The sequence below is a fragment of the Hemiscyllium ocellatum genome, chromosome 19, assembly GCF_020745735.1.
Source record: "Hemiscyllium ocellatum isolate sHemOce1 chromosome 19, sHemOce1.pat.X.cur, whole genome shotgun sequence".
In the NCBI taxonomy this organism is placed as follows: Eukaryota; Metazoa; Chordata; class Chondrichthyes; order Orectolobiformes; family Hemiscylliidae; genus Hemiscyllium; species Hemiscyllium ocellatum.
In genome coordinates, this window is record NC_083419.1 from 33,379,880 (window position 1) to 33,396,119 (window position 16,240).

The 16,240-nt window shown below is 37.9% G+C and overlaps 1 protein-coding gene across 6 annotated transcripts in view; it reads right to left on the reverse strand.

Moving 5' to 3' along the window:
• Positions 1-881: 881 nt before the first annotated feature.
• foxp2 (forkhead box P2) overlaps positions 882-16,240 on the reverse strand; it is a 798,642-nt gene continuing 783,283 nt past the window's right edge. For all 6 annotated transcript variants that reach the window (XM_060839811.1, XM_060839807.1, XM_060839808.1 and 3 more), the window contains one exon: positions 882-1,680. In XM_060839811.1, the coding sequence (XP_060695794.1) occupies positions 1,536-1,680 (145 nt within the window). In that variant the 3' untranslated portion in view covers positions 882-1,535. The remainder of the gene's footprint in view (positions 1,681-16,240) is intronic.

The following is a 16,240-nucleotide window of genomic DNA, read 5'->3' on the forward strand; positions in this document are numbered from 1 at the left end:
TGTGTAACTTTGGTTTGAGAGAAATGGAAATGTCTGGTATAATGACTATTAAACACCATGATTTGAAATGAGTATAAAAATTGCTTTCGTTGTTAAACTCAGCCAGATCATTTGAACTCAAAAGTGAAAATAATTTTTGGCTTCACTAGTTTTTCAATGTTTGGTTACTACGGTTATTTTTTAAGTGAAATCTGAAAACTCTTCTTGACGAACATAACATGGAAAAAGACAAAACATGCAAGACATAAGCTTTACAAAAACATTACAAAGCCACCAGTAAAAACTGTTATCCGTACGGGAAAAAATGCAAATGAAGCCTACTGAATTTATCAGTATTATAATCTCACCTTCATTACTGGTCTCTAAATGTTTATTTAAAGTGTGAAATGAAAACATCAATATAAATTCTGCAATTGCATCAAGTACATATATTTTGTTTTGGTCAAAGATGCACATTTAGCTGGTTCCTAATATAACTTCCTACTTTGTTACTGTGTAGTATTTGTCACTGAAAATTTTTTTTTGGACTCAGCAGATCACACATCTGACTTTGTCATCTTGAATACTTTCCTTTAGGGTTAAATAAAAGATCCCAGAGGTCATCAGAAAACAGCAGGTAGTTCATGTAAATGTTCCTTTGTACTAATTAAAGTTACAGAAGGCGGCCCATCAAAATGGTTGTTTCTGTCTTTGAGCTATTGGCCATTGTCAGAGTTGACTTTGGTTTTAGCTGTTGCCTTTGAATATGTTTACAGGTAGACAAAGCTTAAATACAAGGAGGTAAAGAGAACTGTTGTAGAGTATGCAGAAAAGCATAATTTCCATATGGTACTTACACAGATGATAGAACTTTTTTTCAAAACATATAAGATTGCACTTTACATTTCAACACTAATAGCACAGACTGGAAACCTAAGGTGTTTATTTGCCTTAGAAATCCACAACAGTCTAATTACTGTGGTTTTGTAATATCTAACTACAAACATAATAGTTGGTGGCACCAACACAAAATCTGATCTGTCCCCAAAATTTAACTAGTTACAGGCAGTGATTCTACTTTCTGACACTACTGTGCAAATTAAAAATCAACAACAACTTGAACTGGATCAGCAAATTATCTATTTTAGCTACTGTATACTAAAAATTCACATTTAATGAAGCTAACACTATTTTTGGCAGTATAAGAGGCCATTGACTTTCTATATAGCTGACATTCCGATATTCGGTCAATCCATCAACCAGTAAGAGTTAGGTAACAATTTGATATGGTCAAGCCATCAGAGAAAGAGGAAAGTTTATCAGAAAACGTATTTTTTGCAATCCAATTTTCTATAAGTTGGAAAAAAAAGCAAGCAATTTCCAATGCTTGTCATCCCTTGGTACTCAGTAGAAATCACAGATAGTTCCATTAGGCTGTTTCCTTGTCTCATGCTCAATAAATAGTCACAGTAAAAGTCTGCCAAATATCCAATGACACGGAGTGGTTACGGAGGTCTGTAACATGACCCTGTTGTGATAATGTCTGAACTTCCATCTTATTCTAGGTCTTCAGATGAAGGTTCCTCTTCAATGTCTCTGTCCTCTTCTATCTCTGGACTGTGATTGGCTGTCGTTACCAAGGACATGGGGCCCTCATCTTCTTCTGCATTCATTGGTTCTTCTTTGACATGAATGGGTTGTCTGAGTAAATTTGAAAATAAAGATGTGTTAATGAGGAGCAGCAACATAAAACAATGTGATATTTTCAGCTAAGTGGAAACAATGATACATGTTTATTAACAAATTTGGTTGGCAGAAGCCCAGTTTTCGTGTTTTATTATGCTCAGCAGATAATTATTTCTCAAAAAGGCTACATCATCAATTAAACCATCGCGAGTGTCAAATGGTTTAAAATGTCTGATTTTATCCCCTGAAGTTTACCTTTTTTCCTCCCAAAAATAAATCAGAAAGGTCACAGTGATCTGAAAAAGCTATAAAAGTTCACTTATGGCACATGGTGAAAAATGCCATATCATAAATAATCTAGAATTTTTCATACCCTACCCCTCCAGCTAGAGAAGACCTGCTTTTTTATCTTGTTAATAGAAACTGCAGTCTTTCATTAATATGCAGGGCTGGTGTGCTTCTTCTCAAGAGGAATACCTGCAGCAAGGCTTCGCCATTAATCAACTTCAGCCCAGCAGTTCAGCGAGACATGATGATACATGTTTTTAACTCTAAATTAATGAATATCTTTACCAACTGTCAATAAATGAAGAAAAACACTGGTGAGGAACACAAGTTGAGGTGGGAAATTTCCAAACATAACAGAATGATGAGGAAGTGGGCAACTAACAAGAATAATAATGCTGTCACCCACAAACAAGGCTTAACATGATCCAGGCCCTACTCAAGGAAAGGGTTGTGCTGCAATGATAAATCTGCCAAAACCTAATTATTTTTGACACATTAGATGCATCAGGGACTCACAGTGAAAAAATTTCCTTATCAAGTACTTTTGCATTAGAAAGTGACTGAACCTGCCAGCCATCTCTCGGGCTACATTCTTCGATGAAAGGAGTAACTTTGAATTTTAAAAGGTACAGATCGCTTTAATATTCACAGCAAAATAACTTATTATTCCAACCTTATTGGTAAGCCATACAGTTTTGTTATTTATTATTTAAACAGATAATTTCTGCAGTTTTAATAGTCATCACAACCAGAAGAAAATAAGGAGTAAATAGAATATCGGAAATAAAAATTACGGAAAGGTTTTTCTGTGAAAGGTTAGTTCTTTTACATACCAATTTAGTAAACAAAAATTTTTCCTAACTGAAAATACTAGTGAAAATGTATTAAATTATTTCAAGAAATCTCTTATAAAGCACTTAGTTAGCAATCTACAAAACAAATCCCATTGCCTTGTGAGTGAAGATTACATTTATATATACCCAACTTGAATTTTTTTAATGTACAGGCACTAAATATCTACATTTATTGAAATATTATTGCATAATACCAAAAATATTAAATTATCTTAGTGCACATTTTAGCAATGGGAAACAACTTTATAAATTCTTTTATGTTCAGAAAATTTAAGACATGATTTCTGCAGTTAAATATGAACTGCACATAATGAACTCACTGCATTCTTTAATAAAAGGCAATCCATTTCATTAAGAATGAATAGCAATAAATAGAAGTTTCCTAAATATTTAAAATCTTAAAATGAATCATTTGTTTCAGAAGTAGGCTTCACTCAGGATGACAGATAATATCCCAGGAGCTCAATGACAAAGAAAGCCTTCTTAAAATACTGTCATTCTTATTTATCATATTACTAAAAAAAAACTGCAAATAAGGGATACAAAAATTTAAAGAGAGATAAATGAGTCAAGAGAACACTGGATTACTATGGTCATAAAACACAGAAAAACCTTTCAACAATATGAAAAGCATAGCTTGCAGCTTTAATTTACATTAATTACATATCAGTAGCATGCTTGCTTGGAATATAAAAGAAGGAAAATTATGAGAGCTCACAATCACTTTGCACAGTATTAGGTACTAAAATGATTCATGCAGTATTTAACGTGTGGCATGCCTTATGAAGCCACGGATATACCTGCTGATAAACATTTGCAATTTTAGTTGCAACTAGTCTGAGTCACTTGAGCATTATTACAAGATTATTACTGTGCTGGCAATCATGCAGGGATATTCAATTGGTGCAAACAAGACTACTGAGTACTTTAATAAAATAAGGTGATTTGTCAGTCTTAATAATGATGCAGATAATAACAGCAACCATTCTGCATGACGGTTCTTTCTCTCCATTTTGAAATACAATTTCTTTTTGACGTGTTGGTATGGCTAGCAAGAAAACTAAACTATGCGTGTTGAATCATTTTAAAGATCCTGTAAATGCCAGAGTTGAAAATGAATTAAAAGAAAAGATTTTCTCCTTCAAGGCAACTATAAATCTCTGGTGAATATCATTCATGACATCGATATAGGAAAGTACATCCAACAATATATTGATTCTAATACTGCAAAAACATATCAAGACCATACTACGCAACATCACAAGGTTTCTGCAGTTTGAAAGAGAGAAACATGAGTTTTGATATCACAAAAATATTACTTAGCTAAACATGCTAAACTTTAGTATTTCTTGCCATCATTCAAAATTAGCATGTCAAGGGCATGTTAAGAGGCAAGGATACAGAGGATTGATAGTCATATTGGCCAAATCCTCAACTTCAAGGACAACATGGTGGCTCAGTGGTTAGCACTGCTGCCTCACAATACCAGGGACCTGATTTCGATTCCAGCCTCAGGTGACTGTCTGTTTGGAGTTTGTACATTCTCCCTGTGTACGCGTGGGTTTCCTCCCACAATCCAAAGTTGTGCAGGTTAGGTGAATTGGCCATGCTAAATTGCCCATGGTGTTCAGGGATATGTAGGTTGGGTGCATGAGCCAGGGGTAACTGCAGGGGAATGGGTGTGGATGGGATACTTTTCGAAGGGTCAATGTGAACTTGTTAGGCTGAAGGGCCTGATTCCACACAGTAGGGATTCTAATTCTAAAAACTGGAAAGACTTCAATTCGATTTTAAGATTGTCATAGCAAATCTGATTGGTTCAGGTTCAGACAATATTCTGACAATAAGAGTGAAAATGTGGCCCAGAACTTATCATGTCAAGAAATTTTAATGAGTTGGAGATGCCGGTGTTGGACTGGGGTGTAAAAAGTTAAAAATTACACAACACCAGGTTATAGTCCAACAGGTTTATTTGGAAGCACCAGCTTTCGGAGCGCTACTCCTTCATCAGATGGTTGTGGAGTATAAGATTGTGAGAAATTTAAAAAGGGCCTAGTTCTTCCAGTACAGCTTTAACACAGGCACCTACCCAACAATGTAGACAATTGCCAAAGTATGACCTGTACACAAGAAGATGGACAAATCCAATCTGGCCAATTACCGCCCTAGCAGCCTAGTCTCAATCATCAAAAAAATGATGGAATAGGTGATCAATATATTATCAAGCGGCACTTAGTAATAACCTGCTCACTAATGCTCAGTTTGGATTCTATAAGACTATAAGACAGGAGCAGAATTTTGTGCATTGAGTCTGCTCTGCCATTCCATCGTGGCTGATATACTTTTCATTCTCTTGCTGTTTCTCTGTAACCCTTGATCCTCTTACCAATCAAAAACCTATCTAACTCTGTCGTAAACATACTCAATGACTTGGCATCCACAGCCTTCAGTGGTAATGAGTTCCACAGATTCAGCATCCTTTGGCTGAAGAAATTCCTTCTTATCTCAATTCTAAAGGACACTGCATTCACTTCTTTGCACACTGAGGCTGTGTCCTCAGGTCCTAGTCTCTCCTACTAATTGAAACAGCTTCTCTACATCCACTTTATCTAGTTTGAAGTTGAGAATTTGGCTAATGCAATTACCAGTCCTCTGTATCCCTGCCTTTTCCCTACAAGTAAAAAATGAGGTCTGCAGATGCTGGAGATCACAGCTGAAAATGTGTTGCTGGTCAAAGCATAGCAGGCCAGGCAGCATCTCAGGAATAGAGAATTCGACGTTTCGAGCATAAGCCCTTCATCAGGGCTTATGCTCGAAATGTCGAATTCTCTATTCCTGAGATTTTCCCTACAAGCCCTTGATATGCTTAACTAGAATGATGGCAAGAAATACTCAGTATTCTGTAAACTTCAATCAGATCCAACTCATCCTTCTCAATTCCATTGAGTGTAGACCCAGCATCCTCAACCGCTCCTCAAATGACGTCCTACTTGTGAACCTCCTCTGGACTCCCTATAAGGGCAGCACATTCTTCCTTAGATGCAGGGCCCAAAACTGCCTACAATGCTCCAAACTCCACCAGGGCCATTGAGGTTCTGACCTCATTTCAGTCCCAGTTCAAACACAGATAAAAGAGCTATACATTATTGGGGAGGTGAGTGTGTGTGCCCCCGACATCGAGGCTGCCTTTAATCATGAAAAACTCTTCACTGGTTGGAGTCATGCATAACACAAAGGAAGATAGTTGTGATTGTTGGAGGTCAGCCGTCTCAGTTCCAGGACAGCTCTGAAGGAGTTCCTCAGGTTTGTATCCTAGGCCAAAACAGTTTCAACTGCTTTAACACCAATTTTCCCTCCATCATAAGGTCAGAAATCAGGATGTTCACAGATTATTGCACAATGTTTAGAATCATTCAGATACTAAAGCAGTTCATATCTGAACTCGGCAACATCTGGACAATATTCAGGCTTGGCTGACAAAGGGCAAGTGACAATTGCTAGGCAAAGATTATCTCCAACAAAAGAGAATCTATCATCATTACTTAACATTCAATGTCATTACCATCACTGAATCCCTCACTATCAACATCCTAGGAATTACCATTAACCAGAAACGGAACAAGACTAATCATATAAATACAGAGGTACGGGAGATCCAAGATGGCGGCGACTCAGCAAGTCTGAGTCTACAGAGCCCTTCCCAAAACCTGGGAAAAGTGGGTTTCCTGCCCCCACCACACTTGCCAAACCACCCAAAAAATTTCTTTAATCTTAATTAGCTGCTGAATATTATATTTAAATAGTCTAATACTGAGTGGATAATGAGTAAATCAAAGGGACCCCGCAGTTCTCAGAAAACAAAGACCCCTCCCCCACCCTCCTCTCCTCCGGCTGCAGCTGATGTAAAAACAGGCCTTATAGAGATGATTGCTAGATTGGAATCGACACTCGTCAATTTCATCGCAGAATCCAGACAGAGATGGAATGCATTCGAAGAAAAGCTGCAGAAACAGAATCACTCTATGGGAGAATTGCAGGGCCGAGTGGAGGGGGCAGAACTAAAGGCCACGACCTCCGAGGCTGCAGCTCAAACAGCTGCAGAACAGGTGAGAGCTCTGGAGCAGAGAGTCAGGGCCTTTGAAATCTACATGGATGATATTGACAACAGAAATCGGAGAAAGAATATTCGATTGCTGGGCCTTCAAGAACAAGAAGGGAAAGAACAGTTAGTAGTATTTCTGGAGCAATGGCTGCCCCAGCTTTTAAACCTGGGGGCTGAAACTGACCGGGTAAGGGTGGAGTGGGCCTACCGGGTCGCAGTACGCGGATCTGGCCCAAACCAGCGCCCACGCCCGGTCCTGTTCCGGCTGCAGAGTTGTAGGGAGAGGCAGATACTCCTGGATGCCTCCAGAAAGCTTGGAAAGGATCCTAAAGCTATGATTCATGAAGGATCCAAGATTATGTTATTTCAGGACTTCTCCCCGGCTTTGGCACGAAGAAGGAAGGCGTTTGATGAGGTGAAGAAATGTTTAAGGGACTTAGATATTCAATACACCTTACGCTACCCAGCGACGTTATGCTTTACTCACGAAGGATCCGAGTATAATTTTAGATCATCGGAAGAGGCCAAGAAACTTTTAGACTCTGTTAAATAAATCGTAAGAGACAATTTATGTTGGCTTGCCTCTCCCACACTCCGTGGGGAGAAATGGATACTTTATTCTACTTTACTTTTGCCTCTGGGAGCGGGGTTGTCTTCCTTGCTATGTTATTATACTTAACTGTAATCTGTTGGAGTTGTAATTTTATAGTTATGTGTGTTTGTACGTGGCATTGATGCTAGCAGATATACTCAGGTATGGGTGGGGAGGGGTGGGGGTGCAGCGCTCACTGTTAACTCTAGCTCGGTATTATATCTAAATCCTATTAAGGAGCGCCCGGGTTGAGGGTGGGACACTGTTTGGGAGAGGATATGGTGGAACGTTGGAAAGGTAGTAAGGCCCCCTGAGAACAAGGGGGAAGATCTCCATTCAAACATGTTTAATTTTTTTTTGTTCTTATTGTTTGGAAATAACTTCCTTTTTATCATACTGTTATGAGTGTATTAGAGAACATTTTCTCTTATTTGAAGGATGTAAGCGACTCAACTATACACTCTGGATGATTGTGGATTAGTTGAATTTTGATGATTATATATTTAAGATCTATTTTTATATTAATGTTTGTGCTTGAAAATTCTGCTTATTTTTGTAAATTTGTCAAAATGTTAAATTCCCAATAAAAATATCTATATAAATACAGAGGTACGAAAACAGGACAAAGGCTAGAAATCCTTCAGCAAGTAACTCACCGCCTGACTGTCGATCACCCACACTTCACTTGCCTAGATGATTAGAGCTGCAACAACACTCATGAAGCTTGACAAAGCAGCCCACTTGATAGATGTCATATCTACAAACATGCACTACCTCCACCACTGACTGCTCAGTAGCAGCAGTGTGTGTCATCTACAATGTCTCGTATAGAAATTTGCCAGAGCTTCTTAGACAGTGCCTCCAAACTTGCGACCACTGTCACCTAGAAAGACAAAGACAGCAGATATATGGGAACTCCATCACCAAAGTACTCACCATCCTGACTTGGAAATATATCGCCTTTCCTTCACTGCTGTTGGGTCAAAATCCTGGAGTTCCCTGCCAATAGCATTTTGGGTGAAACTACATGAAATGGACTAGCAACTCAAGAAGGCAGCCTGTCATCTTCTCAAGCATAACTAGGGACAAGTAAGAAATATTGGCCCAGCCAGGAACACCCACCTCTCTTGAATGTAGAAGAAAGTGAAGAGAAGATCTGATAAAGGTTTTCAAAATCATGAGGGGGCTGGAAAATGTAGACTGTTCTCATTCATCAGAGGATCAGGAGCCAGAGAGCACAGACTTCAAATGATTTGCAAAAGAAGCAAACGTGAGGTGATGAAAAACAACGTCTTCACAGGGAGTTTTTGGGAAATGCATGGAAGTATGGTGGAGGCAGGTTCAATCAAGGCATTCAAGAAGGGACTGGATGATTATTTGGATAGAAATGACACACAGGGTGATCAGCAGTAGGTATCATGCTCATTTGATGAATTGATGCAGACATGATGGGCTGAATGGCCGCCTTCTGCACCATAACACTTCTTTGATTCTGTGTGAATGAGTTACTGTTTGATGTTAGGATTGGAGGAGAGGTGCTTCTTCTCAGAATTATCTTACTTTTTTTAAGATCATTCAGCACATGTCCTGTTGAATAATTCTAAGGCTATACTGACATAGAGGGGGAAAAAGGTCCAGACTTTCACAGTGCCCACACCCACCAACTAAATCAAGAAAGAGATAACCATCAAGAATGGACTACTATATATCTTCACATTGACTTAGAAGAGCAACTGTATGCATTTTATTCAACAATGCCAAAAGCCATGTTCTACCTTATTTTAAAATTCTAATCAGTTTTGTTGCTAAATCAAAAATTATTGGTCCTGAAAATCTGCTGTAGATTGCTTACAGATGAATGCTTAATATGCTAGCATCTGATATGTTAATGGAGTAGTACCCATTTTTAAACAGTTTAGTACTACTGTTGAAATAGCAAAAGAACGCATTTCAGATCAGTGCATTAAGTTTGTTATGTAAGTATTCCACAGAAATATTTTTAAGTACCAACCTTTCTCATGAAAACTCACAATGTTCAGTGTATTATAAAGCATGTCCCATTATCTGTACATTATTTTAAAAATCAGATGCTTACACATATTTTGAGTGACCCTGTTAATTCATGAAATATTTTTGTTTCAACAACTGTGGATGGCATCATCAGGGAATCTAGCTCGAAGGCACCACTGACCCCAGTGTTGAGAGAGATTGAATTAGCATACAATTGAAATAAATTGCTGAAACATCCTTAGTTAAACGTTACCTCTACAGTATTGTTAATTCAGCTCCCTCACATGGTCACTTTCTGTGATGTCATTAACATTCATAATTTATGGGAAAAAGAAAGAAAGACCAAAAGGAAACAATATTAAATCAATTCTTTTGCACAATTGTTTTGTTATAATTTCTTTTGGTGTAAGCTAAATATTGAGTATGCCTTCACTCAGATTCTGAAGAATGCTTCACCAAATCCTTGTGATTCACATTAAAAAAATATTATATGCTAGAAAACTGAAAGTTTTGCAGTGCTGGTAATTACATATTGTTCTGCTTAACTGTTCAAAATATTATCTGACATTAAATAATCCAGCTATTTTAAGCTGAAAGGTCAACATTTTTTCAAATAGATAACTACAAACCAAATAAAACCTTTGCACTTTTCTTTTCACTTTACATTTGAGTGTGCAGTATTTCCACAATTAATGAACAACTTGCCACACATGTCAAAAGAGTATATATAAGAACTGCAAAGTAAAAATAATAAGATCCTATATTTCTCTGAACAAAAACTATGAATGGCTTTGATGGCAGTAATGTTTCTCCCATGATTCAATATGCTGTCACTTTGCTGTTGTTACAAGATTCAACTTTAGGGGTTCTCTGAATCAGGACACCTTGGTCCCTAACTCTGGAAAACTGAATTGCAGAGCAGCAGCTTTTTTAATCTGACAAATCTTGTCGTCAAATTTTACAGGGTCCTATGATATCATCAGCTTCTTTACACAGCTAATGAAAGAGGAACTGAGTGCCTTCCATTGGCTGCAGCCTTAAACCACCACCAAACAACTCATTATATTTTGTTGTCATCCACCACTTATTTATGACTGGTAATGGGTTCAATCAAATAAGTTACATAAGAGCAAAAATTATTTAAAATTCTTAACATGATTTAAAATTATTTTAATTTTCACAGAACAACTTTGATACAATTGCACCTTGATTTGGATTTTAGTGACAAAAGGAAGAAAATGAGGATTTTGATTATTTATTTTAATTGCTTTTATTGGCTTTTATTGTTAACATGTATTGTAATTCAGACCATGTAGTAAAACTGACTCAACTTAGTTTTGATGTAGGAACTTAGTTTTTAACTGATTATATCACACAATTTTCTCTCCTCCAACTCTCACCACACACGTTCTTGTTAGTGACGGCTCTAGTTTCCTTCTTGGAGATGGGACACTTAAAAAAAAATCTTATTTTTGCTCTGATTCCTCCTATTGTCTTCACCTAAACACAGAACTCTGATCCAATGGATGTGACTTGGGTTTCACAAATGATACAGTGTATAACAAAATAAAACAAAGAACTGCAGGGGCTGGAGATCTGGAACAAAAGCAGAAATCACTAGAGAAACTCAGCAGGTCTCGCAGCATCTGTTAGAAGAAAGCAAAGTTAACGTTTTGAGTGTAGTGGCTCTTCATCAGAACTGATGGCAGCTAGAAAAAGTTGCATTCTGCCGCAGACAGGCTTTTGCAGGGAGGGATGGTGGGGTTGGAGGGGAAGAAGTGAGTATATAGTTGTAGACAGAGGCCAAAGACAGAGAGATATAAATGGGATAGACAAACATCGAGATTAATGAAAGTAGGCCAGGACAGAAGAGAAGCTGAAATAGCGAGAATGAGGGCTAGGAATAGGTGAGAATGGGTAGTCTGTGCTGAAAGCAACCCATGTCGTGATAAGAATAGGTTGTAGGGATGGATAAAATACAATGAGGATGTGATCAGGCTCAAAAGTTATTGAACTTGATACAGAGTCTTGAAGGCTGCAAAGTCCGCAAGCAGTAAATGAGGTGTTGGTTTTCCAGCTTCACTGGAGCACTGCAGCAAGCCTGAGACAGAGATGTTGACCAGTGAACATGGTAGTGTGTTGGAGTGGCAGGCAACCAGAAGCTCAGAGTCATTTTCATAGTCAGAAAATAGGTGTTCTACAAAGTGGTCACCCAGTCAATATTTCATTTCTCCAACATAAAAGAGCCAACATTGTGTACAGCAAATACAGTCAATTGGATTGAATGAAGCACAGGTAAAGCTCAGCTTCACCTGGAATATATGTCTGGGGCTTTGGATGATGAGGGGAAAGGAGGTAGTACACTTCCTGAGATTGTGTTGGAAGGTGCCATGGGAAGTGTTGGGAAATGGAAGAGAATGGACCAAGGTGATCTGGAGGGAACCCTCCCTATGGAATGCTGCCAAAGGAGGCAAAGGGAATGTGTGTTCAGTTGAGACATCCCATTGGAAAGCCTTTAGATGTGGAGGCTGTGGGGTGGTAAGTGAGGACCGGGGGACCCTATCATTGTTGTGGGAAGGAAAAGACGACCATTGTGGGAGGTGGGTCAAACACAGACAAGGGTCCTAACGACCACAGTAGTGGGGAATCATTGGCTGAGGAAAAAGGTGGATATTTCGGAGGACTGCCTGCTGAAAATAGCATCATCAGAAGAGATGCGACAGAGATGGAGAAACTGGGAGAAAGGAATGTTAACGACTAGGCACATCACGATGTTATATTAAAAAATACGTAGACTGAAATCAACAATACAAAACTTCACTGTCTACCAATCTTAATCCCTTTTATATATCTCTCTGGGCTCTATTTCCAGCTGTCCATTCCCCTCCACCCCCCACGCCCCCAGTTGTCCTCACCAATCCTAACACCATTTTCAATAAAAAAAAACCTTTTTAAAAATTTTTTTGAGCTGCTATCAGTTCTATGAAGAATCACTGGTCTCAAAACATTAATTTTGCTTTTCATCCCACAGACCAGCTGACTTTCTCCAGTTATTTCTGATTTTGTTATAGTTCATGGTACCCTTACATGAATTAGATTGTCAGTCCAAACTTGATGACACAGCATAAGCACAGTACAGGGCTGTGACCATATATTTATTGATGCTGCCAATTTCCATTTAGATGTAAAACAGAAGTGTTAGATGCCTTTCCTGTAAAACAATATCTGATCAGAAACCATTCAATAGAAGTGGGGGGAGTTTTGGTGTTTTGGCCAAACGTTCTTTAAAACTAAAGCCCAGATTAACTTGTTATTACTGCTTGAGAGATTGGTTTTGTGAAAATCACACAACATTTAAACGATGAGAAATACTTTGAGACATAATAAGTTTTCACTTATTTTATTTCACTTGTAGTCAGTATAGTGTGAGTTCTCAATAAAATGAATCAACTATGATGCTGATTCTCCTCTGGGAAGAATATGTGCTAGAATTTCATTAGCTTACCTGTTTAATTCTCACCAGCCTTTGCACAGTAAATTACAGAAAGTGGAAGACTGAAATAGTACATAGTCTCGGACACATCTTGAATCTATGTGAACAAGGTAAACAACGGTTTCTTTCCTTTGCTCATTAGGTTGAAAAATCATTAAGGAGTCTGAATCAGGAACTGCAAGTTGGAATAACTAACTCAGCCTCAAATCAGGTGCAGAAGAAAAACCAAATGGACGGAAAGAAAGTTTAGATTGCATGAGATAGGAAGTAAAATAAACAAAAGTAATTCTAAAAGTACCTTCCTCAAAATATAAAGCTAAAGGAATAAAGCTCCGTACTTGTAAAAGTTCACCTTTAGTGTTATAAAGCAACTCGGCTTATCACAATATCATGAGTTTTGTTTGCGATGAAGTCCATTTGAATGGTGAATTAGAAAGCAGGGTGCTGTGCTTGGAAAACTGTTACATTGCCGGACAATCTCTAAGATTCAGAAGCTACCAGACTTGAATGCTGGTAGCTTATAGTGGAGCAGGACTTCATTGATGAAGCTTATCGATTAGCCGAAAAGCTGACTGTTCACTACTTAATAAGCTGATTGGATCTCAACTGTGAGCTCTCTGACTGAAGAAGACAGACAGTTAGTCATCACTGAACATGCCTGCCCCCACTCTTAGGCCTAGAGTTTCCATTTTTTAGCCCAATCAAAGCTTTATCTATCTAATTAGATGGATCCAATGGTACATTCAAAGAAATAGAAATAGTCTGTTGAGCCAAATGGCCTGCTTGTACTCCATAGCAATTCTATGATTTGTTTAATGGAACACCATTAAAGGAATAGATTATCTGATTTATTTCATCATTTGCTGGACTGATCATGTATTTCTAGATGCAGCCGTACTTCAAAACAAGTCTTTAATACTTAAGAATGCAAAACACTTTGGAGCCCCTTATTAGAGCACCATAAGACTTGCAATGCTAATAGTTTCTTCCTCACCTCTGCAAATACTCAAACTGAAAGTGGGGACTGATGCCACATGGGGAGTCTCAGACACATGAGGAACCGCCTGAACATCACAGACAATTCAGTAAAACTGTAACATAACAGTGTTGTGCCTGAAGGTTTTTCACAGAAGACCAGCTGTATAAAGAATTTCATCAATGCCTCGCTTAATTTAGGAATATACTTATTTGGTGGTAATTTTTGGAGCTCATTAATTTACTTAATTTGGTTCAGCCATTGAAATATAGAAGTCAATGGATTATACTTCAACAGCAATGAACATTTCATTTAGAACTAAAGAATAATTTTAAGTAAGATCATAAATTATCAGTTGAATTACCTTTGCACTGGAGGCAACAGGCAGGTTTTCCCCTCCTTGGAGGTGACTAGAAATGGAAATAATTGGGTGATTGTGACATGGAGGGAAATGTGCCTTTTCTTACCATCTATGAAATTAAATGTTGGGTGAGAAGATCCGTGGGTGACCTTCCTCTTCAGTCCGACCAATTAACCACCTTTATTGGTCAAGTAATGGTCAATTCAGGGGCACAACATGTTACCTCCCTGATCTCCTGCCTCACCAGGGAGCCAACAAGGTGACTACCATCCTTAAGTCTGGAATAGGCCTTGACAGATGATCTTTAGGACCCAGAAGGTCCTACCCAATAACATCTGGTGATCTGGTATGTCAGGGTCAAGTGCCTGATAGGGTAAGATACTTGCCTATATGCAGCTTTTCAGGTCTTAACGAGCAGATAGACAGGCCATTGGTAATTATCTTGTCAGTGAAGGTGGCACATTACTTGTACCTAACAATCATCACAATGCTTGAGGGGAATAAAAGAAATATCTTAGCCAAGGAGTTAAATTCCCATATAGTACTCAGATGTTGTAGAATCCGTGGTCAGAGAAAGAAATTTCAATCAGAAAATACAGACATAACTCAGTCCCAATTTAAAAGTCACACATTCTTTCTTTATTTCTGTATTTCCATTTTAAATTCTAGTGTCCACATTTATAGTGGAAACTGCCTATGTAAACTTGTCATTCTGTAATTACATCCTCCGTCTAGTGGACATAAAAATTTATAATGGAAAACCTTGACAGGAATTGTGTGTAGATGTAAGATTTTTAATATAGATAGCATGACAGAAAATAGCCAATGGTTAGGAAACTCAAATACAAAGGGATAGGAATGCATGTACCTGTCCAAAAGCATGTCAGAAATACAATTACAAATCAACTAACTAACATTCCATTAAGCATTATTCTACAGCCAACTTTGTACAATTTTGATTTTCATCCAGGATACTGCTTTGGGTTGCTTTGGTTATGGCATCCAGTTGAAATGAGATTTGATGAATCATTTAATCATCACAAATATTAACTTCAAGATCTCAGAATATTTTTCTTTTCTTATATTATGAGCTTTGGAGACAGGTATGTTCTATGCAGAAAAACATTCAAATAGGAATTCTAGGCAAGGAGTTCAAATCAGTAGCCTTTGAACACTTCGAAAGATACATTTCTCATATATCGGATTGTTCCTGTATACTGTTAGAATGATTTCTTGGGATATAAGGATCGGAAATTAATTCTTTGCAATTATTCACTTTATTAATATTCTGCAAAGGAATGTGGAAATTCTAAAAGTGTCCTTGAACCATTTGTGACAATATCCCAGTAAAAGTTCAAAGAGGAGAACAAGCCAGAATACAAAATATTCTGTCATGTTGCGATCAAGGTTTAACGTCATCAGTGAATCATGCCACATGTTTTGTTTTGTCTCATCTGTGATTCCCGACTTCTGGACTACAAACACTAGGCCACTTAGCCCTGAGTACTAATTGCACATTGTTTTTGTACCGAATTGTATTTGTATAATGATTCATGATTTCAGTGCAAATTCGGTTGGAATGAAGGACATTACTGCTGCTATTCGAAATACAAGGGCACAACAGCCATTCACACCTTATTGATATGTCACTGAATGGTCATCTATGGGAGGCTCCATTTAAAACATCTGCTAAAGTCAATTTTGCTGCTAGGTGAATGAAATTTTATGTAAATAAAATGTTAAGGGTGGGGAATGACTAAAAGAAGATGCCACAAAGAAGTGCTAAACATTTTGAAAGCTACCAAAGGGCATTTAATGGCATATCAGGCTATCAGCAAAGCCTTGCAAGGCAGAAAGGAATATGACACAGAGAAGAAGCAAGATGAAAGTTGTAACCCA